General features: G+C 35.6%; 1 protein-coding gene across 1 annotated transcript; it reads right to left on the reverse strand.

Annotated features, from left to right (window-relative positions):
* Nucleotides 1-15,900: 15,900 nt before the first annotated feature.
* On the reverse strand, nucleotides 15,901-22,850 carry LOC144997087 (MICOS complex subunit). Its single transcript, XM_078956913.1, has 12 exons — nucleotides 22,626-22,850; nucleotides 22,191-22,254; nucleotides 21,072-21,671; nucleotides 20,151-20,255; nucleotides 19,902-20,054; nucleotides 19,725-19,802; nucleotides 19,531-19,623; nucleotides 19,102-19,221; nucleotides 18,597-18,674; nucleotides 17,497-17,676; nucleotides 17,312-17,413; nucleotides 15,901-16,386 (listed from the first exon to the last, which is right to left on the reverse strand). The coding sequence occupies exons 1-12, from the start codon at nucleotides 22,634-22,636 to the stop codon at nucleotides 16,153-16,155; spliced, it is 1,818 nt and encodes a 605-aa protein (XP_078813039.1). The 5' UTR covers nucleotides 22,637-22,850; the 3' UTR covers nucleotides 15,901-16,152.
* Between the last annotated feature and the right edge of the window lie 223 nt (nucleotides 22,851-23,073).

The following is a 23,073-nucleotide window of genomic DNA, read 5'->3' on the forward strand; positions in this document are numbered from 1 at the left end:
TTTTATGAAACTGTCTCGTCCTAAGACATTTCTTCCCAAAGAGGTCCAGTTTAATTTTTTTTATATTTCTGTCTATATCATTCCTATCACAAAATATTTCCTACCTACCTGTTCAACAGATCACATCGGTCTCACAGGTAACTCAACCAACACTCAGTTTTATGTCAAGACTTAATGTTTGGTTTGAGTTCAGCCACCCTTTAGCCATCATCAAAAGATGCCTTTCACTGTTTCTCTAAAGACAACTGATCGTATTTCTCGGGAAACCACACAAACACTTCAGGTCTCTCTTGGCTCTGAAGGAAGCGATTCTTGCCCAGAATCTTCTGCTTTCTGTCTTCTATCTAGACAACACCCACTTCCAAACACATTTGATTTATTTCCTTGTCTTTCACACTCTTATGCACGGAAATTTTTTTCCCAACATTCTAATTGCTGTTTAGCACCTGGTTTTAAGTTTCAGTAGTAACCAAACAAGGGCACAAGGAATTTCAAACGGTACGAAAAAGATTTGGGCGCGTGCAAAGGATTCGTTTCACACCCACGTGTGCTGACGTATTCCTGGGATACACCATAACTTCTAATCGCGCTTTTTCAGGCGACGTTTTGGGTTCCTCATCATCACGATTTTCTCTCTCCTGAGAACGGTATAAATAAGACGTGATCGTGTTCTTTGGCAGTTACCTCTCAAAGCATTACTTCTCTGAAAAAGTTACCACTGTTCATCTTCTTCCAAAACTCAACAATGGCGACTTCTTCTTCCGCTCACGATCAATCTGCATCTTCTTCTCTACTCACAATCAAACCAAATCAGAACATGATCATAGAGATGTCTCCATTCCTCTATGACTCATACATGCTATACGTGGTGGAATGTCTCAAATATTCCCCATTGTTACTAGCACTTACGCAAGTGGAGGCCGTCCCAATGTCCCTGCTCTCCCAAGTCTACACCACGGCCAGCTACGACAGGCACAAAGACCGCATCTTCTTTACTATTCACGACAAGAAGACTTCCGTATCCAAAACACGGTTTTGCTTTCTTCTAGGGCTTGCCGTCGACTCCTCTGTCATCTCACCGGACTTCATCACCACCGCCTAGATCTTTACGATGATGTACGAGATGGGGTATACAGATGTTCTAACATCTATTGCCAAAGTCAAGAAATCCTGTCTTCCATCTCAGTGGAACGGATTGCTTACCCTTTTGATTAAGGGTTTGGCGGAGAGATGTGGTGGTTCCGACACCACAAGCAAAGGATTTCTAACAATCCTGTACGGTCTTTACAATGGCATTAATCTAGACTATGGGTCTATTATTTGGGCTCAAGTGGTTCAGAGTCTCAACACTACAGCCCGGCACTCCGAGATTTCTTGCGCCAGGTTTTGGACCCTTATCACCAGAAGGGCTATTACTTCTCTCGACATCCCAGTAATGAAGGATGTTCTTACGGCTTCAATTGCCACTTACCACACCAAGAAAATAATAGTCTCAGATCCAAGTAAGTTTCAGCACTATGGACTCATCCCTGAGTCCATGTATAGGTGCGTCACGCCACACAGCAAGATCATGGCGGACTACAGCTCAAGGACCCCCTTGCCTCCTAGGGTTCTTTCTGAGGAACAACATGCTGCTCTTGAGGCTCTGGATCAGCCTGCTAACCGGGGCAAGAGATTGAGCAAAAAGCAGAAGGCGGAGAAGAAAGAAACCGCACCCCAAAAGGGGAAAAAGAGAAGGTCCTCCAAACGCAAATCCGAGGCAGAGGCACCTTCTCAGTCCAGATCGAAAAAGGTCAAGAAGATGGCTAAAAGAGCCAAAGGATCTCCTTCTTCTGAATCCGAACCGAATGCACCATCCGAAACAGAGGCTGCTGATCCTCAACCCGAAACTACACCCGTTTCGTCTCCACAACTACCATCCCCACCAGTCTCTCCTCGTATTCCCAACTCACCCTCCCCACCTAAATCTCCCCAAATAACCAAATTACCTTCTCCTCCTCCTTCCCCAAAATTTCCAACTCCAACCCAATCACCCAAACAGAACGTCACAAGTTCTGTTCCAACTTTAATTCCCCAAACCACAACAGAACCAAATATTCCCTTCTCTGTTTCTCAACCTTCATCCCCTATCTCCAAGCCCATTACCACCGAATCTGTCACCATCACCACTACCCAAACACCAGTAACGGTCAACATATCTGATACGGGGGCTGCTTCTGTGGTTGAAACCCCGGTCATCAACCTTCCCTCCTCCCCTTCTCCATCTTCCAACTCCGGTGCTACCTTAGGGGGTGATGATGAAGACTTCGATTCCATCTATTACAGCCCCTACCGGATTCCTACCGACACTGATGCAGATACCCCTGCGTCTAGTCAGCAGCTTCAGGATATTAACGCCAAACTTGATAGTTTGATGGCTGACAGTAAAGCCTATGGGGGTGCTGTGCTGAAGGCCTTTATAGAGTCTGCGATCCAGACTTACACTGAAGCCTTGGATCGTTCTACTGACGCCGTAGAGAATTCAGCAGCCTCGTGCTCCAAAGCCACTAAGAAAGTTTCTGAGGTTGTTCATACAACTCAGATCTTTCTTGATTCTCTCAAGGCCCATGCTGACTCTAATACTTCCAAATTTCAAGCGTCAGTAGACTCTTTTTCAGCTACCCTTCAGGGAGAAACCAGCAAATTTGAGGCTCTACGTGATGACCTCAAAACTGAATCCACTTCATTCCTCAAATCTTTGGATTCACGTTTTGCCTCTCTGGCAGCCGAGAGCACCCTGAAGGAATAACTTATCAAACACCAGGCGACTATTGACTTACAGAAGATCCAACTGGCCCAGGCACAACAAGAAATATCTTTGCTTCAAACTCAGCGGGCAGTTCTTCAAAGTTGCGCTGGTGACGTTAAAAATATGTTAACAGGCGTTCTTGACTCCCATGATCCCTTCCTAACCCTCACTATTCGTCAGCATCTCCAGGCAAAACTCCTTCCTGCAATTACAATCTTAAGTGAAATGAAGGGTGTCTCGGAGAAGCTTGTTCTTCCGAGACAAGGGGGAGAGGAAGGTGTGTCCAAAACAGAACCGAAGGGTAATGTAGCTTCGGGTTCTGGTAAACAAGTCCTTGTTGAGAGCGAATCAGAATCAGATGAAACCATTACTGAAGCTCTTCAACGCAAGAAAAGGGACAGAGAGCTCGATGAAACTTTGAAGATAGCTCGTGAGGCCGAGGCCAGAGAGAGGAAAATCAGGGAGGATGAGGAGGCTATTCAAGCTAAAAAGACTCTGTTCCCAGATTGGGACAGAGACACACTCATCACTCAAGCGATTGAGTTTCCTTCTATTTACTGGTTGGAACCAATTGCATCTTTTGAGTGTGAAAATTCTAGAGACTCGCAGTTCGACATGCCAATTACGCGCAAAGCCTTCACATTTCACTGCTTTGATGTCACTGCTAATGTCCCTCATCCAAACCCGAAGGTTGACAGAGAGCTCATCGATTTCTATCTGAAATTCAGTCAACCGCAGTACTTGACTTGGAGTGCCCAGAAAATTATTAAAGTCAAGGTACTGAAACCAACCCAGGCTGGGAGATTTGTGAACGTCAATTTCAAAATCAACAGAGGAACGGCTAACACCGAACATCTTATTTCTCTGGCAGATCTTCCCAGTCTGAACCCTCACGATTGGATCTTGCTATACAACATTCTTCTCTCCAACCAGAGAGAATATGAACCAATTCTTTCTCATCTTAAAAGAATGTTGGCTTCCTACGTCCATGAGCTCGCCACTATGGATCAGGAAATAGCAAAAGTGATGAACAAGAAACCAACTGTCAAGCCCACTTCCAAGACTGGAGATGTTCACAAAATGAAGTTGGGGCAGATCGATTCTTCCAATCTGACGGTTATGTTCACCAGGGGCGACAAGCACAAGTTTCTGTTTGCTTTGGTAGACAAGCATCTGTTCTCTACAGAGTGTCTGGAGCACATCATCAATATCATTCACCGATGCAAACAGAACTCAATAGCAGATAAAAAGAACTTTACAGATATGCTTCGTTGGTATATTACCTTCAGGCATCATATTCTGGCTTTGATACCGAAAATTTTTGAAACGGTTAAGAAGTCATCTGCTTTGAAAAAAGAGTGAAGGTCTCGCCCCAAATTGACGCAAAGGGGGAGATTGTTGGGCTTTGAAGATTGCGTCTTTTGGGCTCATCTGTTTATGCTTTTATTTATATTCCGGTTTGGGCCTGTCCAACCGTGAGTCTTTTATGCTTTGTATATAAGCTAATGCTTGCATGCATATTAGGTTAAGGTTTTAGAGATCTAAGAATACGATTTTTCCAGACGACAAAAGGTTTCTTTGATCGTTCTTGTAACCTTCCAATCCTCTACAGTTGATGTTCTTAATCGAGCTCTTCTGAGGATTTTGTTTTAATCATTCGACACGTTTGATTCAATCTTGTTCTGTTCTTTTATTGTGTTCATATCGTCATTATTTACATACTTGTTCAAGATCTAATCGATCTTCATAGATTAAAAGAAAGTTTAATCGCATCAGAGCCGTTTCACGCATAGCGAGAAAATGTGCACTCTTAGTCAGACGGTCGACGATTACCCAAATGCTATCATTCTGTCTTGCAGTCTTTGGCAATTTGGTAATAAAATCCATGGACAGCTCTTCCCACTTCCATACAGGAACACTAAGGCTTTTAGTGTTCTGTTTTGACTTGTAAGCATACTAAGCATTCCTGTACATATCTTCCAATGTCTCTCTTAATCCAGGCCACCAATAATCTGCACTTACATCATAGTACATTTTACTTGTGCCAGGATGTATTGATAGCTTAGATTTATGAGCTTTATCTAAAATCTTCTGTCTTAATCCACCAATCTTTGGAATCCATAGCCGATTCTTAAATACTTTTAATCCTCGTGGATCATCAAGTAAAACATCGGCATAATGTGCCATTCCTTCCTTTTTTACATTTTCTGGCTTTAAGGCTTCAACTTGCCACTTCTCTAGTTCATCAAGAATGGTGAACTATACCGTAGTGTGAGTAATAGTATAACACATACTATTACGATAAACTTTCCTGCTAAGTCCATCTGCAACCACATTGGCCTTTCCAGGATGGTACAGGATTTCACAATCATAGTCCTTGATCAGCTCCATGGCTCTTTGTTGTCTCATATTCAGAGTTTGCTGACTGAATATATACTTGAGACTCTTATGGTCGGTAAATAATTGGCATTTTGTACCAAAAAGGTAATGTCTCCAAAGTTTTAGGGCAAATACTACTGCAGCGAGTTCAAGATCATGGGTGGGATAATTCTTTTCATAATCTTTCAGTTGTCTTGAGGCATAGGCTATCACTTTACCACGCTGCATCAACACACAACCGAGTCCCAATCTTGAAGCATTGCTATATACGGAGAAATTATCATCGCCTTCTAGGAGTGATAAGATGGGAGCATGAGTTAAAAGATCTTTTAGAGTTGAGAAAGCTTTTTCATGATCTTCACCCCAATCGAACTTCACTTCCTTCCGTGTAAGGCTTGTGAGGGGTACGGCTATACGAGAAAAGTTTTTAATGAATCTCCGGTAATATCCCGCGAGACCTAAGAAACTTCGAATTTCGGAAGCATTATGAGGCACTTCCCAATTTTGAATGGCTTCGATTTTGATGGGATCTACAGATACACCGTTACTAGAAATAATATGGCCGAGAAATTGAACTTGGTGGAGCCAAAATTTACATTTTGAGAATTTAGCATAAAGTTTCTCCTTTCGAAGAAGTTCTAAGATTTCACAAATATGAACGGCATGATCGGCTTCAGACTTGGAATAGATTAGAATATCGTCAATAAATACGATGACAGATTTATCGATCATTGGGCGGCACACTCGATTCATCATATCCATGAATACAGCAGGAGCATTTATCAAACCGAATGGCATGACAAGGAATTCGAAGTGCCCATAACGAGTACGGAAAGCAGCCTTCGGTATATCTTGCTCTTGTACTTTCAACTGATGATAGCTAGATCTCAAATCAATCTTTGAGAAATAACTAACACCCTGAAGTTGATCAAATAAATCATCGATGCGAGGTAGTGGGTACTTGTTCTTGATAGTCACCTTATTCAGCTCATGATAATTAATGCACATTCGCATCAATCCGTCCTTCTTCTTGACAAACAATACTGGAGCACCCCAGGGAGAGGTACTCGGTCGAATAAAGCCTTTGTCAAGTAATTCCTGCAGTTGGATCATCATTTCTTTCATCTCGGCTAGTGTAAGACGATAAGGAGTCTTTGCGATCAGAGCAGCACCGGGCACAAGGTCAACTCGGAATTCTACTTGTCTGTCCGGAGGAAGTCCAGGCAGATCATTAGGGAAAACATCAGGATATTCGTTAACAATGGGAATATCATTTACAGTTTTATTCTCCTTTCTTGAGATGTCAACTGTATAGGCCAGATAGATAGGACAACCTTTCGATATGAATTTACGAGCTCTGAGGAAAGAGATTATTTTTAAAATTCTTTGTTCACCATATACATGAATAGGATCTTCCCCTTCAATAGGAATGTGTACCATCTTTTCGTAACACAAGAGTTCTGCATGGTTCTTTGACAACCAATCCATGCCGAGAATAATATCAAAATTGGGCAAGGAGATAGGGATTAGGTTAGCAAGAAAATTATAGCCTTCAATTTCTATGACACAATCCCTATAGATTTTATCAGCAAGTAATGATATACTTCATGCAGTATCTACGTGAAATGGTTGCGCGAGTGCATAGCAAACAGTTTGAAAAGAATGCGCAAATTCATAAGATACGAAAGAATCTGAATCACCAGAATCAAATAAGATGTGAGTAGGTCTAGAGTTGACAAGAAATGTACCCGTCATGACATTTGGGTCCTCACGTGCTTCCTCTGCGGTAATCTGGAATGCACGACCTTTAGCTTTTGGCACCTCCTCCTTTTTAGCTGGAGTATTCTTCGGTTGTTGGACAGGGACTTGACTTCTCGCTGGTTGTTGAACAGAAGCTTGACTTCCCGTCACTTGGCTGGTAAGAGTAGGGCAAAAACACTTCTTGTGGCTAGTAATACCACATGTATAACAAGTCACATACTTCCTTGGGCAAGCTGGCTTGATATGACCTGTTTCTCCACACCCATAACAGACAATGGATTCCTTGTCTATTTTTCATTGACCCGGATGATTCCTTCCACAAACGCGACATGATGGTGATTGAATAGAAAAAGATTGTGACCTACCACGGCCATGAAAAGCACTCTGAGATTGTGCTTGCTTGCTAGGATCAGTTCGAATAGATTGAGCTGGTGGAATAGTGAAAGCAGGAGTAGTTCTTTCAGTATGTGGATGCTTTGGAATAGTAAGAGTGGCACCACGTATTTCTAAGTCATGCTCACGCCTTCGAGCATACTCAACGGCTTTATCGAATGACAGAACATCCCGGTTGACAACGAAATCATGGATTTTGTGTCGTAGTCCCTCCATGAATAATTGAATTTTCTCGTCTTCAGTTGGAAAATACTTCGTAGCAAACCTTGCTCTTTGATTAAATTGAGTTTCATACTCATTCACAGTCATTCCTCCTTGTTTAAGCTCGAGTAATTCCTTCTCCAATCTTCTCCTCATATCTAGAAGACAATACTTCTCTAGCACACGAGTCTTGAACAACTCCCAGGATAAGTTCTCCTGGTCACATCCATCAAGAGCTTCATATGTTGCTTCCCACCAGACTAAAGCTTCTCCAATGAGCATTGCAGAAGCATAGATAGACTTGTCTTCATCATCCACATGAGAAACACGAAATACTTTCTCGGTGTTCTGAATCCAAGTTAGAACAATTATAGGATTACGGACACCAAAAAACTCCGTAGCACCACTACTCTTGAAATCTTTGAACGAGGGACGCTTCACCTTTCTGCTTGAAGATTATCCAGTGACTTTCTCTTTTCCTTTATCTGTTGGATAAGGTGTCTAAGTCCATAACTTATTTGGTATATACTTGACCCGACCCGGCATGGTCCATTTGGGTTGCATTTCATCCAAACTATTTATGGATAATTTTATGAGAGTTATACACATATGATTATTAATATATTATAAGTTATAATATATTAATATGAAGTCATGTTATTTAATTAGTCTTAGTCTTAAATTAATTATGAATTAATTTAGAGATTAAAAGGAAGACTAATTAAATTGTGGGCTATTATATTTTATATAGTGTGGGCTAATACTCATTTGTTAATGGGCTAAGCTAATATGGAAGTCCATGGATGATCCATGGAGCTTTTAACCCATGGATCCTTGGAAAGGAAAAGACATGGGTTATTAGGGTTTCACCCTAATCATGTACACTATATAAGCATGCTTATGTTGCATGAAATAGCCACTAGTGAAGCTAGTGTAGCTAGCTTATGTGTGTTTGTGTGTGGCTAATTTTACAAGTGTGTATACACTCTCTCAAAGTTTTCCAAGAGTTTGTGGTGATTTGTGATTCCATTTGAGGCATTTACACTATTGGTGCTTGGCCCTCAAACTCCTTAGGAATCAAACTCATCATCAAAAGGTATGTAAGCTCATCTAATTCTTTTATGTTTAAAAGTACCCCATGCCATGTTAGATAGGTTATGAACCTTGGAAAAATTATTATTTTGCATGTATTTAGACAAACATAGATCCAAGGTTTATTAGGGTTGCATGCACACTTAGGAAGTGTTAGATTGCTCAAAACCCAACAGTGGTATCAGAGCCTAGGCTTGCTTGTTTGATACTTGATGCAAAATAGTGAAAAAAGTCGAAATTTTTGTTGTCTGCATGATGTACTCGCCGATTCAATGGGGGGACTCGTCGAGTCCAAGGCAAAAATCATCCTACTCGCCGAGTAGGTTCGTGCACTCGGCGAGTAGAAGGTTCAGAATGCAGATTTTCGACTTTTGCTGCTGGAAATGGACTAGAAACTTTACCCTAAACTGTTTTGATGTTTTAAAACTTATTTTAGTTGGTGTAATGGTTGTTCTAATCCATTTACAATAGCATATATCAAAATTTCATGCTTTGTATGTGTTCATATAATTCTTGAAACTTTGATAATCATGTTCATGTTCTTATGAATTTAGAAGATGATAGGAATTATTTGCTGAATTGTTTAGGATTAATTCTTGATCATTTATGTGTTTAATGGAGTCCATAATTTGTCCTCAAGTTATGGATATCCAAAGGTAACCTTTCTTTAACACACATTAAAAACACATAAGTTACATAAAATGAAGAGTCTTCATTTTATGAACCTTTAATTCATAAGTAATGAAATGAAAAGTTTTGAAGAGTTACAAAACTTGCCCTCAAGTTTTGGAATTTGGAAAAGTTTCACACACATTAATAAACTTTAATTCCAACACTTCGAGTTTTAAAAGTTAAAATTCAACACTTATACTATTTGCAACATTAATGGTTAATTATATATATATATATATATATATATATATATATATATATATATATATATATATATATATGTATAAGAACAAGTCGTTTTACCGTTAGTAGGCCTCATTCACGAAGCCGGTCTATAAGGTGGGTATAAGTTTGTTGCCTATAAAACGGCGACTTAATGGGTGTCCACTCTTACCCACCGCTTGCTTGATCCGTGGAGGGTCGTTAGCCGAACGGGTAGGACAATGACTTTAAATTCTCATTAAAAGTATAATGATTATTATAAAGTAACTAAATATTTTTTTATTTAATTCCCAATCTTAGTTACTTTAGGAAAAATGTGAATTTGGTGCTAGCCCATGGAATTCACACTTTGTACCTTACCAAGTCGTTGGTGGAGCGTGTGTGGTTAACCGACACACTAACTTGGACTAGTAAGGACCACGAAGGGTGACTTAATGTTTGTCATAGATCAATGGAGCGTATGTGGTTAACCGGCACATTGATTAGGTGATAATATTAAGGGTACCAAGTGAATTGGTATGGTTATTCACACCTTGTTTTGTGATCCTCGGCATCCCAGTCACAAAATTTGAGAGGGCACACTCGAGATTGAAACATGCCATTGAAAAGTTCGATGAATCTCAAAAGATCTAGGAATTTCAAATCCAATTAAAACCTAATAAATTATTCCGTTTTTCATGATGGAAATCGGTGAATCGTCATTCGCCTACCTTCATATATTTTATAGCTTGGATTATGGCATCCCTCTTCCAAATTATAAAATATTGTGTTGGGTCCTAGCCTTAATATTTCATATTGGGTGTTATATTAAGGACTTTGAATCAACTAACTTGATTTTCTCCCATTATATATGTCTGGTTCAGGTAACTATGATCTTCCCAAATCTCTTGAAGATGGTGTCTCTCAACACCATGCTTCACTTCCTCCACCTCCTCCAATTATTCTCCCTCACCCACAAGTTCTTGAAAAGTTTAAAGTCACTCAATACCTATTGGCAAGCATAGTCTATGTGTGCTCACATCTTGGAGATAAAGTCACATATTGACAAGCCGGGAGAGTTGGGTGTCAAAGTTTCGTGAAGGTTGGATGTTCAATCACTTTCTTAGTAACATAGTGAGTCTCTTTGGGACTACTATGAGACAGACTATGACACAAGCCTTAATGATCTTATCTATTTGCTTTGTGCTACGGAATCAGCAATAATTTGGAACACTAGTAAAGCAAATTTTATTAGAATATCAACTTCCTAAATCTTAAATGGACATTGGCAATGGTAGCATTGGATATCTAGAAAAGTATTTCTCTTCCCAATGGAAAGGGATCAGCCATAGTCAACTCGGTTGACCAAATGGTAAAGAGAAAGGCTAAGTCTGAGATAGTATCATGTGCCATTACCAAAGGGTCTATATGTTTTATTGCCAAAGGGAGGGACACTGATTGCAAAGCTGCCATATTTACCTGAAAGATCATAAGATTGATCAAGTCAAAAAGTTTGACTCTACTTCAGTTAAAGTCCACTGACTAACTCTATTAAGTTCCTAGTTGGAGATTCTTATTACATAATGTGAATGGGTCACATGTTGATGTTTTTAAGAATCAAATAAAAGATAGGAAGCTTAAAGTAAGTATATGTTGATTCCGATTGCGAAGGTGGGTTTCGATCGCATGGTTCAGTAATCAGAATTTTGAGCTGTTGCTTAAGAGTTATAATATATTGCTTATGAATAGATAACAACAAGGTTTTTATGTGGATTGTAAGGATAAGTTTTTCCGCAAAGTTTTAAAATAAAAAAAAAGGTTTTAATTTTATTTATTTTAAAAATATCCTTACAATGGCATCTGTGGAAAATTGTTGCTTATATGTTTCCAGTAATAGCAATATTGGAAAGTGGATTTGAATCTTTCATTTGTGGCAGTGTCTGAATTTACCAAATGAAGAAAGTTTTTCATCACCCAAGTTTCAATTGGACAGAAAATTGGAATCATACAAGTTGTATTGTATGATGAATGAGAATTTTCATCTTTGAAAATTAAGACTAATTCTTTGATCACATGTGTATGTGAGTCAATTGAAGGACTAAGGAATTAGGTACACTGGGTGTGCGTTGGTCTAGGTCCACCACAAAGATTGTTTTGTTATGATTTACTAAAGATTAGTAAATATGATTATACTTATAAGGTTAAGTATAATTCTGTAACATTGGAAAGGTTACAATGTATGACAAAACAAATGAGAAGAATCAAATTAGGCCGAAAGATAAAAGCTTCTCAAATCTGAAAGGATGGGAGAGTACTTTAGTATCATATTTCATGATCATCTTAATGATTATGAAACCATATCACAAATTCATACTCTAAGGATGTCTTGGTGCATTGTTATTGCTAAGAAGAGAGGTCATGAATTGTTGCATTGGTTAAAATCAAGAAGATGAGTCATACTTCGTTCCAAAACAATTCTTAGATTCATACTCCAAGATTGTAACATTGAGTGACATAAAGGAAGATTTATTAACACTAGTCAAATGTAAGAGTAAAATGTTTCTACCCTTGTACATTTGAGATTGGTAAGTTGTGATGTCTTGGATGAGACAAAGACCAACTAAGACCAATTGTGTGAAGTGTTAGTATTGATAAGAATCCGAACTATCCCTTGAATATTTGTTTTGTCAAGGAATGGTTCTTGACTGGGGAAAACTTATATGTCAAGGGGACAGTGGGAGCCTTAAAGATCCTGAAAGACTTTCAAGATTTAATCAAGAGTAAAACCTGTAATTTATCACTAGCACACGACTTAAGGTTTGCAACCTATCGTGTTGACATAATTCTTATTTCTGTACCTACTTTAAATAAGTTGAATTTGCATGTGAGTTATCAGAGTTCAACTTGGAAGCATTGGTGGGCCTTGTGCTGCCAAGGTGACAAGAAACTAAGATTGAACAAGTTTAATCCATGTAAGGCTGAATTTGTCACTAACCTTATCTTGTGATTATGGTTTTGACAAATTCACATGGATAGGAACTCATACACTATGAAATCTAAGTGTCATAAGGTTTCTCTCCGATTCATGAAAATGATGGTGAGGAAACGCTTTCACTAACTAGATTTTACGTAGATATCAATTGTGTTATTTTCATTTTCAAAAGTCGTTAGTGGAGCGTGTGTGGTTAACCGACACACTAACATGGACTTGTGAGAAATGGAAAATGCCTAAGCAATTGAGACTATGATTACGGCATACCTTTTCATAGTTCTGAAAATTGTTTAGACACACAGGTGAGCTATCTAAGAAAGGGTGTATGAATCTAAATTTCAAAAGTCCGGCAGATTTCTGGAAATATGTCAGAGCTAGTGGGAGCATAAGTGTTATGCTGATAATCATCATGTTAGTGGGAGCATGATTATTATGTTTAGTGTTGCAAGTTAGCAATGTTAATTATAGAAAACAAAGTTTCAATTCGTGAAGTTGCAAGGGTTGAAAAGTTGTTTTGCTATAATTAAGGGAGAGGAAATTATACTTCATTTCAATTCTAGAAGCTTAGATTGAGATCATCTTTAGTCAAGGACATATATATGAATTTTATGTCTGAATGGTTCGAGTTAAGGAAATTCTATATATATTGCGTTCTCAAAATTCAATTATGACTACGGCATCCCTCTTTATAGTTAAATTTTGAAAACATTGCAAATAAAAAAATATTGTAGCAAAAGACTGGTCTAGTATCATGTCTTTATGTCAAACATCATGAATCGTGTCCCATATGCTTTGGATATAGGATCGATTGCATGTGCTATAATATTCATCTTTTCTAAATTTTCCAAATGCTTAAGGCATTGAGAAGGGAAAAGTCTAGAACTAGATATGACTAAAGTGATTAAGCAATTGTCGAGGACAAATCTGAGGTTCGCCAAAGATTGGTTGCTCAGGGAAAGTTGGAAGTATGATCTAAGTTGTCGGAAAGGACCGTATTGACATGTTCTAAAAAGAAGTAACTCTTGTTCGGAAGTGATAGTCAAAATGGGACTATGCAAATGTCTCCATAGGTGGAAGTTATTCAATCTATGTAAGATTAGAAAACCTTAATGCAAGAAGGATGTTCAAAGCAATGTACTTTGAATATGAGACTTCCGTTCCATAGAAGTTGACCTTCTTTGGAATACTCTGTAATGACTGCTGATAAGGTTTTGGTGACTTTGTGAATAATCATTACAAGAGGAACATTGCATAAAAGTTTAAAATCTAACAGATTTTTTGGTAAATGATAGGAATCGGGGATTCTCACATTTATAATAAGGATTTGGGATTGTGAAATGAGTATCATTGGAATCATGTTCAATTGATCTACATCACAATGTAAGGATCATAGACAAACATAGTGTGCATACTTGGAGTATGGCATAACTATTATTTAGAAAAACAAAGTGTACCTGTCATAACTCATCTAAAAAATCGACTAAAAATCTATGTTTTGTTAATTATTAGGAAGATGTTTACAAATGGTAACCACATACATACAAAGTACAACTGTAGCCTGATTCTTGCAATCTCGAAGCAATGATCTACACACAAAGTGATCTAATTATAAATCATATTGGAAAATAAATTTCAAACTATTAAATCTCATAGATTTTGATTTAGAGGTACTTCTCCCGGTCGGGAATGTTCTTCTTGTGCAAGAGCAATATGAAAGAGATACCATCATAGTGAAAGAAACATTGAAACCCATATATTTTTCGTTTCTTTAGCCATGGTCTTCGCCAGGAGGCAAAAAGTCGAACCGAAAAACGGAATATATGAACATACCCACTTTTAATAGCAAATGACCTATTTGCTTCCTGCCTCAAACACCAAATTCAAATATTTTATAACCAAGATTAAACCTGTAATGAAGATTGGAATTATAATTGTAAGCTGATACGATTTTATGCGTTTTGAAGGTCCGAATTCGATGACAGATGAAGATAAGGCTGGCGGCTATGAATCGTGGATTGGTGGAGAATAGTCGAGAAACGCGGTGTACAAATGATCTATTTATTTTTGCTTTTGAGGTATATATGAAATAGAGGAAGTCCTTAGTCAATCGGTTTCAAATTGGGATATGATTTGTATACTGATTTATTACAATTTTTGATGATATATTAAAAGATTGTTGCTATTTTAAGGAACACATTCAATCAAAATGGAGATAATATTGGGATCACACAGGTTGACTATAGTTTCTACGGGTGAATATATTATATAGGATTTATTTATTTAATTTAATTAATATAAGATGAAGGATAAAATAGTAATTTAACTTTGATAGAAAAATGAATGTAGGATATGTCATGTGGCAAAAAGGATTCATTTATTAGAATATAGATTAGTACATTCTTATTTAATTTAATTATTATGGATATCATGTAATGTAGGAGATGTCATGTAAGCATTTCCGAATTCTTGACAAATAACCGAAAGGTTCCTTATTATGTGGGTATTCAAAGAAGTGTTAACCAATATAGATTTCTATAATAAAGTTTTTCAAATCCAACAAGTATAACTAGATACACCGATGGAAGTAGAAAATTATTATCGATATCATGTAATTTATACATTTCTCAATAGTTTTACTTATTCATATAAATGTAAATTTTTGAACAGGTTGAATATCTTGACAACCTATGTAGGAGTTTTGCCACCTAGAATATGTTATGTTGACAACTTGTTAGTAAAATACATGATTTCAAACACAATGTTATGACTTTTAAGGTACTTAATTCACCTTATTTTTATTCCAACCTTATTACGGATATTATTCATATGCGGAATGTAATTATCCTTCTATTCAAATGAGGCACACGTAATTTATCCATCGAATAGACCAATGTGTGAATTGTATATTTGGTTAGTACACTCGTAGAGAGACCTTATTCAAATCATCGGGAAGTTGTCAGGAGAATTATAAGATACAAGGACGATGTTATATTGCTATATGTATATACAAAAGGTGTCCACGGACGCCCCTTGATTTGGAAAATAAATTGGATATTATTTCAGATTTTTAGATGGACACCTTTGATTCCTTGATTTTTCTTAGAAGTTTTATTTGCTTAAAAAAAATGTGAATAATTAGTTTTGCATACACTTCCAATCTTTATATACTTTTTACTCCAAATAAAATACTTCACCGATATGTCTATTTTGTTAATTTTGGATGGATGGAAAAAGTCTTTTATTCTTGATTTTTATGTCAAACATTTTTTAATTTTGGGAAGATATGAAAAAGATACTCCATAGTTTTGAAAAAGCGAAATTCGTATCATGGAGAGGATTCACAATGTCCACATAGCAAAAAAAATGTGATGCATAGCCTACCTACCATCTTCATCCATCTAAATTCTAAAAAGCTAATCCCAATTTCAAATCAACTCGATTTAACAAATCATGAGTTATTACATCAAGATCACTCATACGTTAATCTTATACAACTTCTCATCAATTTTGTTTACAAATTAATCAAAAAGAAAAGAAGAAAAAAAACAAGCTTATTCGCAACCAAAAATGGTGTCAACTCAAAACCACAGTTGAAAAATTCTTTATTCACGTTGACTCAAGATGTGTAACAAGTGAAAGTGAGTTTTTGAAAATGGTGGATGATATTTTGAAATCAAGTATAGCTTGCTGACGTGGCGTAAGATTGGAGGAGAGTTAATGCTTGTTCAGTGATAGCACGATTTCTTGCTTGATGAATCCAGTCACCTACAACTTCTGTTGCTTGACTTCCTTTTAGACCATTTTCAAGTGTTTCTGCAGCTTCTAGAAGCTTCCCATCTGCTAACAAACTTTCTACCCGGTTTATTACTGACTCGATTCCATCACCTGACTTGTCCGCTTCCTTCACCTAAAATTTTAATCATTATTATAAAGCAAGTGATATATAAATAGTATATTTTTAGGTTTTAGACTTTGGCCACAATATTTTTTGTATGTTGGCAGGTTTGGTCCATGTATAGAAAACAAATTACAAAAACTGTCCCTATAAACTACAGAAAAGATCCCTGGGTATGTTCTTTACGTTTGGCAACATAGTTTCGTATTTTGGCAGGTTTGATCTCTGTATAGACAATAAATTACAAAAATTGTCCCTGTAGTAATTTACAGAAAAGGGCCCTACGTAGTCTTTTATGTTTGGGTTTTAGATTTTGGCCATAATACTTTGGTATGTTGGCAGGTTTGGTCCCTATATAAAAAAGTATACTTTTGGGTTTTATACTTTGGCCACAACAGTTTCATATGTTGGCAGGTTTGGCCCTTTTATAGAAAATAAATTACAAAAATTGTTCCTGTAATTTACAGAAAAGGTTCCTATGTATTGTTTTACGGTTGGGTTTTAGAATTTGGCAACAATACTTTTCGTATGTTGGCAAGTTTGGTCCCTGTATAGAAAAGTATACTTTTAGGTTTTGGACTTTGGCCACAATAGTTTCATATGCTGGCAGGTTTGGCCCCTTTATAGAAAATAAATTACAAAAATTGTTCCTGTAATTTACAGATGTATTTTTTTACGTTTGGGTTTTAGACTTTGGCCACAATACTTTTATATGTTGGCAGGTTTGGTCCTTGTGTAGAAAATAAATTACAAAAGCTCGCCTTATAATTTACAGAAAAGGACCCTGCATATTTTTTTAACAGAAATGGTCCATCTGTTTAAATAGTATAATACTCTTTGGTCCATGTGTTTTAAAAAATTAGAAAAATGGTCCATGCCTAATAGAAAATTAAAATACTAATAATAATGAAAGAGGAAATCAGAGATCTGAAGGCACCTTTAATACGGATGCAATGTAAGCCAATGAATGGGCCAATATTCCACCGCCACCTGGTGGCATTAAGCTGAAGTGTCGCAGCGTCCCTTTCAACCCATCAAACTATAAAAAGAAAAAAACATGATATATATATATAAATTAAATGAGGAGGGCGTTTACGTCTTTTTGCACGTAGAAAGGATTACCTTGTGATTTAATTGGAGTATGGTATCTGTCCCATTTTTTAAAGTGTCTTCAGGAAGTGATGCAATGACCAAACCTAATAAGGAATCTTTATCGATTCCATCAATGTAGCTTTTAAGAGCTTCTATTTCTTTCTCTATAGGCAACCCTTTAGACAAAGCATCTTCTAGTGCAAGAGCACCCTGTAAATATAAATCTTAATTAATTTATCTCACAAAAATAAAAATAAAAATAAAAAACACTGTAATTCTATTTATTTTGCAAAAAGAATGAAAGAAATAGCAATATACTTTCATTCACTTGTGTATTATAGCATCCTACTTTTATTTGTTTCTATTACACCATTGCAGATTTTGTTTTTTTAGGGTTAATTACATAAAAGACCTTATATATTGTGTTTTTTCCAGATTAAAGCTCAAGTTTATTTTTTTCCCTAAAAAAGACCTTAAATTTTCCAATTTTCCATTTGGTCCTTTTCAGCAGGTTTACCGGTAATCTTTTTCCGGTTTTACACTAAGATGTAAGAGCTTTTTTAGAAAAATAAATAAATAAATAAATAAAGTTGAGCTTTAATCCAATAAAATGGCGAAATGTAATGTAAGGGTTAAATACAAGAAATAGCAATGTACTTTCATTTATTTTTTGTATTATGTCATCATACTTCTAATTATTTATATTACAACATTGTGCTTGCGATTAAGGCATTGTATTTTGAAAAATTATATTCTTATTAACACATTATACATTGAAAAATCTACCCAATTTTTTAAGTGAAAATAGCTTTGTAATACTAATTACTAATTAGATTACATTGTGAACTTTTCAAAGAACAATGTTGTAATAGGAAGAAATGAAAGTAGTATGCTATATATAATTACTATTACCTTATGTAAGCATAAGAATTAGGGTTAATCTCATAAAAGACCTTATATTTTGTGTTTTTTCCGGATTAAAACTCAACTTTATACTTAATGGGACCTAAGCAAAGATTTTGAAAAAACTAATCAACAAAAATACACAATTAAAACCCTAATTACAAAAATCCACATCCACAGAGCATATAATTATACGTAAGGCAAAGAAAATGGTCTAAAAAACAAACCAATGCAAGCTTGTGGACAGAATGTGTCTGGCGTGCCTCTTCAGATCTTGCATAGAATGCCATACACAAAGCATTTATCTGCATAATAATTTTTTATTTTTTTAAAAAATAAAAAAAAAAACATTAATTTCCTGTCAAAAAAACACCAACTAAAATATGATTGTGTCACCATATTTACAATTGTACCCTCTTTCCTAACATGTGTAATCAAGCGTATGTTACGTTTCTAATAAAGTAGCATTGGTCAAAAAGGTAAAAAATAATAATAATAGTAAACTAATTTGTTGATGTTATACTAAAAGAGAAAGAGAGGAAAAAAAATGTTTCTTAGATTAGATTAGATGTGAATGTTTACACCTTGGAAAGTTATTATTAATATCTTTTTAAAATTTTAGTTATTATTATATTATAGCATATTGTATTTTTATTGTTCTTATTACAGCATTATAAGTTTTAATGATTATAAGAAAAGAAATATGAAAGAATTAAGTTGATGTGATCATACATTGAGATTTGCCTCTTCCATTTTTTCAATTTGGGATGCTTTCTCACTTGCAATTGCTGCAGCCAATTCAGCTTTTGCTAAATCCTTCAATTTCATTACCTCCAATTCTGCTTCAGACTCCTGACAATTTCAACATCTACTATTTACACGAATAACTATAAAAACAATAGCAATCTACTTTTATTCATTGTAAGATTCTACTTTCATTTCTTCTTATTACAGCATTGTACTTTGAAATTGAATTTATAATGCTATAATTAGGTGGATTTTCAAAGCATATTATCCTAATATGAGAAAAATTGTAAGTAAATTTGTACAATTAAGTGTAACTTTGAAAGTAAAATGCTTTAATAAGGAAAAAAAATTAAAAGTAAATGTAAGTAGGGATTCTATATTTCTTGCATTTAAATAATGGAAATATGATTGTACCTTCTTTTCAATCTCCATTCTGAATTCCTCTTCTAACTTTTCCTGAAGTGACTTGAGAGCTGCAGCTGCTTTCACCTTTTCTTTATGTAATTCCTACAAATAAATATAATAATAATTTTAGATGCAAATCACACAACATTTACCATTAAATTAGTGGCAAAATTGTTCATCAAAAAGTAGATATATAAAACAACCTTATCCAAAATTGTCTCTCTTTCAGCATACATGAGTTCACGTGCTCTTGCATCTTTCAACTCCTTGTCATATTTCTCCTAAAATATATTTCAAAGATTAATCAGAAATGGAACAATAGTAGGGTTGTAGGGGTAGAAAGGGAAAACAATATCAATTTTGAAAACAAATAGTCTTGCCTTTAATAACCTCTTTTCTTCAGAAAAAATACGGGCATCCAAATCTTCTTGTCTTTTTTCAGCTGTGTGAATGGCTTGCAAGAAATCCAAAACTATCTTTCCATCATTTGACACGTAAATGTCATTATTACCCTTCACAGCCTCAGCTATTTCCTTCATTTTAACATCACAAGAAAATGGAAATTAGTAACTTGTTTCCTCAAGGCATATAATATAACTACAAATAAAATTATGCTTTTGGTATCTAACCTTCTCTGGATATGAAGATAATGGAGCACTTTCTTCAGCCTTATCTTTTAAAAGGTATTCATCAAGAAGGGCATCTGGCTCTTTATTATCGTTGCTCAGGATACCCTTCAAAAAAAAAATAGATTTAGGGTTTGGTTGGTTGTTTTCATATGAATTTTTTATATTATATGCAAATACAATGTATAGTTTAAACTCTACTCTATACATTATTAAAGCTCTTAAAAGATTAAAACACCAATATGGTCATAGAAACTTCTAGTTAATTTTAGAAAATAAATTGAACTTCAACTAAAACCATTGAACTTTTTAGAAAAGAATTGAGTTATTATTAGATGCACAAGCAAAAATGAGTTATATTGTGATTTTTCATTCCATTCCATGATAGAATAAAGGGTTAATCTCAAAAAAAAAAAACCTTATATTTTGTGTTTTTTTCCGGATTAAACCTCAAATTTATTTTTTGCCTGAAAAAGACTTTGTATTTTTTCCTTTTTTCTGATCTGGCCCTTTTAGTCATTTTTTTCAAAAAAAAAAAATTTGTAAAATGCAAGGGTTTTTTCGAGAAAAACTAACAAAGCTGAGGGTTTATTTGGAAGCAGTTAGAAGGTTGAGGGTTTTTTTTCGGGAAAAAAAAAAAAGACAGTTTCAGGTTTTTCTGGAAAAAAGGAAAAAATACAAGGTCTTTTTCCGGCAAAAAAAAAGTTGAGGTTTAATCCTGAAAAAAACACAAATATAAGGTCTTTTATGAGATTGCCCCTGGAATAAACAAAACCTCCTTACCAATGAATGAAAAGTAACAAAATGGAAGGAATCACTTTCCTTCAAAGGAATCAACCATTCCATTCCTTTCCTTTCCCAATTCCATCATACCAAACACCATCTAAAATGCTCTACAACCATTATGCAAAAACAAAAACATACCTCAGACTTTATCTCATTTGCTTCAAGAACTGGAGCAACCTCATTCAGTACTGAGCTACTTTGAACTTCCTCATGCTCTTCTGTAGTTGACTTCAAATCTTGACTATTTGCACCAAGATCTTCTTGAATCTTTGCTATTGCATCATAACTATCAGAAGTTGATATTGGCAAATTACCCTCTTGTCCAGAAATAACATCTTGAGGTTCCAAAATTGGTAATTTCTCAATTTCAGACTGATTTTCTTCTTCCCTTTTGCCATAATACGGATCAGTTTCAATTCCCTTTTCACCATTGTCAACAGGTGGACTTAAAATCTCAGTATCTTTAACATTTTCAACAGCAACTTGTTCTTCTGACACTGACTTTTCAGGTTCTTCATGGACAATTGGGAGTGGATTTGTGTTAAGATCATTATTCTGTTCCTTGGTTAATAGTTTATCAAAGTAGCCAGTCTGGTAAGCTGTTATACCAGCAACACCTAAGGCTATACTTCCTATAAAAACTTTGGACAAATTGGCCCCAGAGTTTGGTGGATTTTCTGGTGAATTTGACTGAGATGCAGCAGAGAATTCCTTCCTAGAGGAAAGATACAATGGTATCTGCTACAAGTGTTTCAGCCATGAAGAAATAAGAGTGTAAACAATATGTTTTCAACAATCTGCATTGAAGTATTTATACAGGACTTTCCTATACTTTCTTATTTTACACAAACAAGTAAATATATGCATACATATAGAGTATAGGAAAATAAGCATGAGAAATATGATAACAAATGGTTAAAAAAGTAACCAGCTAGTCAATTTTACATGAAAAGTCCTCATTTGCACCTCTTAAACCAACTTTCTCTTTCTAGAACTTGTTGAGTTAGATAGACATGTTAACCTAATGTAATAACTTGCCAAGTTCAAAACAGTATACTCAACCTTTACCTTCTACAAGAGATAAGAGCATTCTAGAGAATACAGGACTTCTTAATAGGAGTTATCAAAAATATATAGGTTTACTGAATATGTTTATTGGTTCACGTTTTCCATAAAGCTCAACAATGCTGTTCAGGATAGATATTTATTAAATCATTTTGCATAAAGAAGGATAGAAAATAAGGTACGCAAACATGCCTGAGTTGTTATTCGTGGTGAAATCCTTCCAACTGATCGACGAGAAGATATTTCCAAAATAGACCTTCAGAAGAAAAACGATACCAGTAAATTGACTGAAAATTCAGACTAAAGATTATCTGTCCTGTTTTTGATACACATTTAAACTATGGAAGGTTTACAAATTCAACATTGCTGGTAATTCACTCAAGTTTCAGGATCACTACGTTTGAATGAAAATAAGGAAAATCCAGAACTCAAAGATAAAAGAGAAAGGTAACAAATGCGGGTTAATTAAGAACACTAAACCCTAATCCTGAAGCACTTACAGCTTCACAAAATAATCAAATCACGTATACGACCATAAAAAACCCTAGAGCAACATTCGAATTAGAAACTAAACTATATGTTAACTATTGACGCATAGCAATGAAGTAATGGAATTTGTGATTGTACCTCCGCAGCATGGTCGACGGAGATTGTAGTGCTGCCAAACTACAAGTTGTTGAAGATTGGAGAAACAAGGTACGAAAGGATGGAAGGTGTGGCAGGAAATCAAAAGCGTTTCCTGGAGGAGGTCTGTCGATTTAGGGGTGGAGATGGAACATTTAGCCGTTCTTGCGTTGTTAAAATGGCTCTTGTTTGATGCGTATCATCAAATTCATTTCATCAATGCAAATATTACACAAGAAAATTTAGTGAAATACTTTTTGTAGATAACACTCTTTTATCTTTATAAATAGATCAAATATAATAATATTATTTTTTTAAGATTAAATATTACAAGAAATCTAAATATTTCTATAAATAGATTAAATATAATAATATTATTTTTTTAAGACGTCCAAACTATTAAGCTTGAAGTACAACCTATTTATAATATAATAATATTAAAACTTTAACC

Source organism: Lactuca saligna, chromosome 5 (assembly GCF_052625555.1).
Source record: "Lactuca saligna cultivar CGN05327 chromosome 5, ASM5262555v1, whole genome shotgun sequence".
Taxonomy (NCBI): Eukaryota; Viridiplantae; Streptophyta; class Magnoliopsida; order Asterales; family Asteraceae; genus Lactuca; species Lactuca saligna.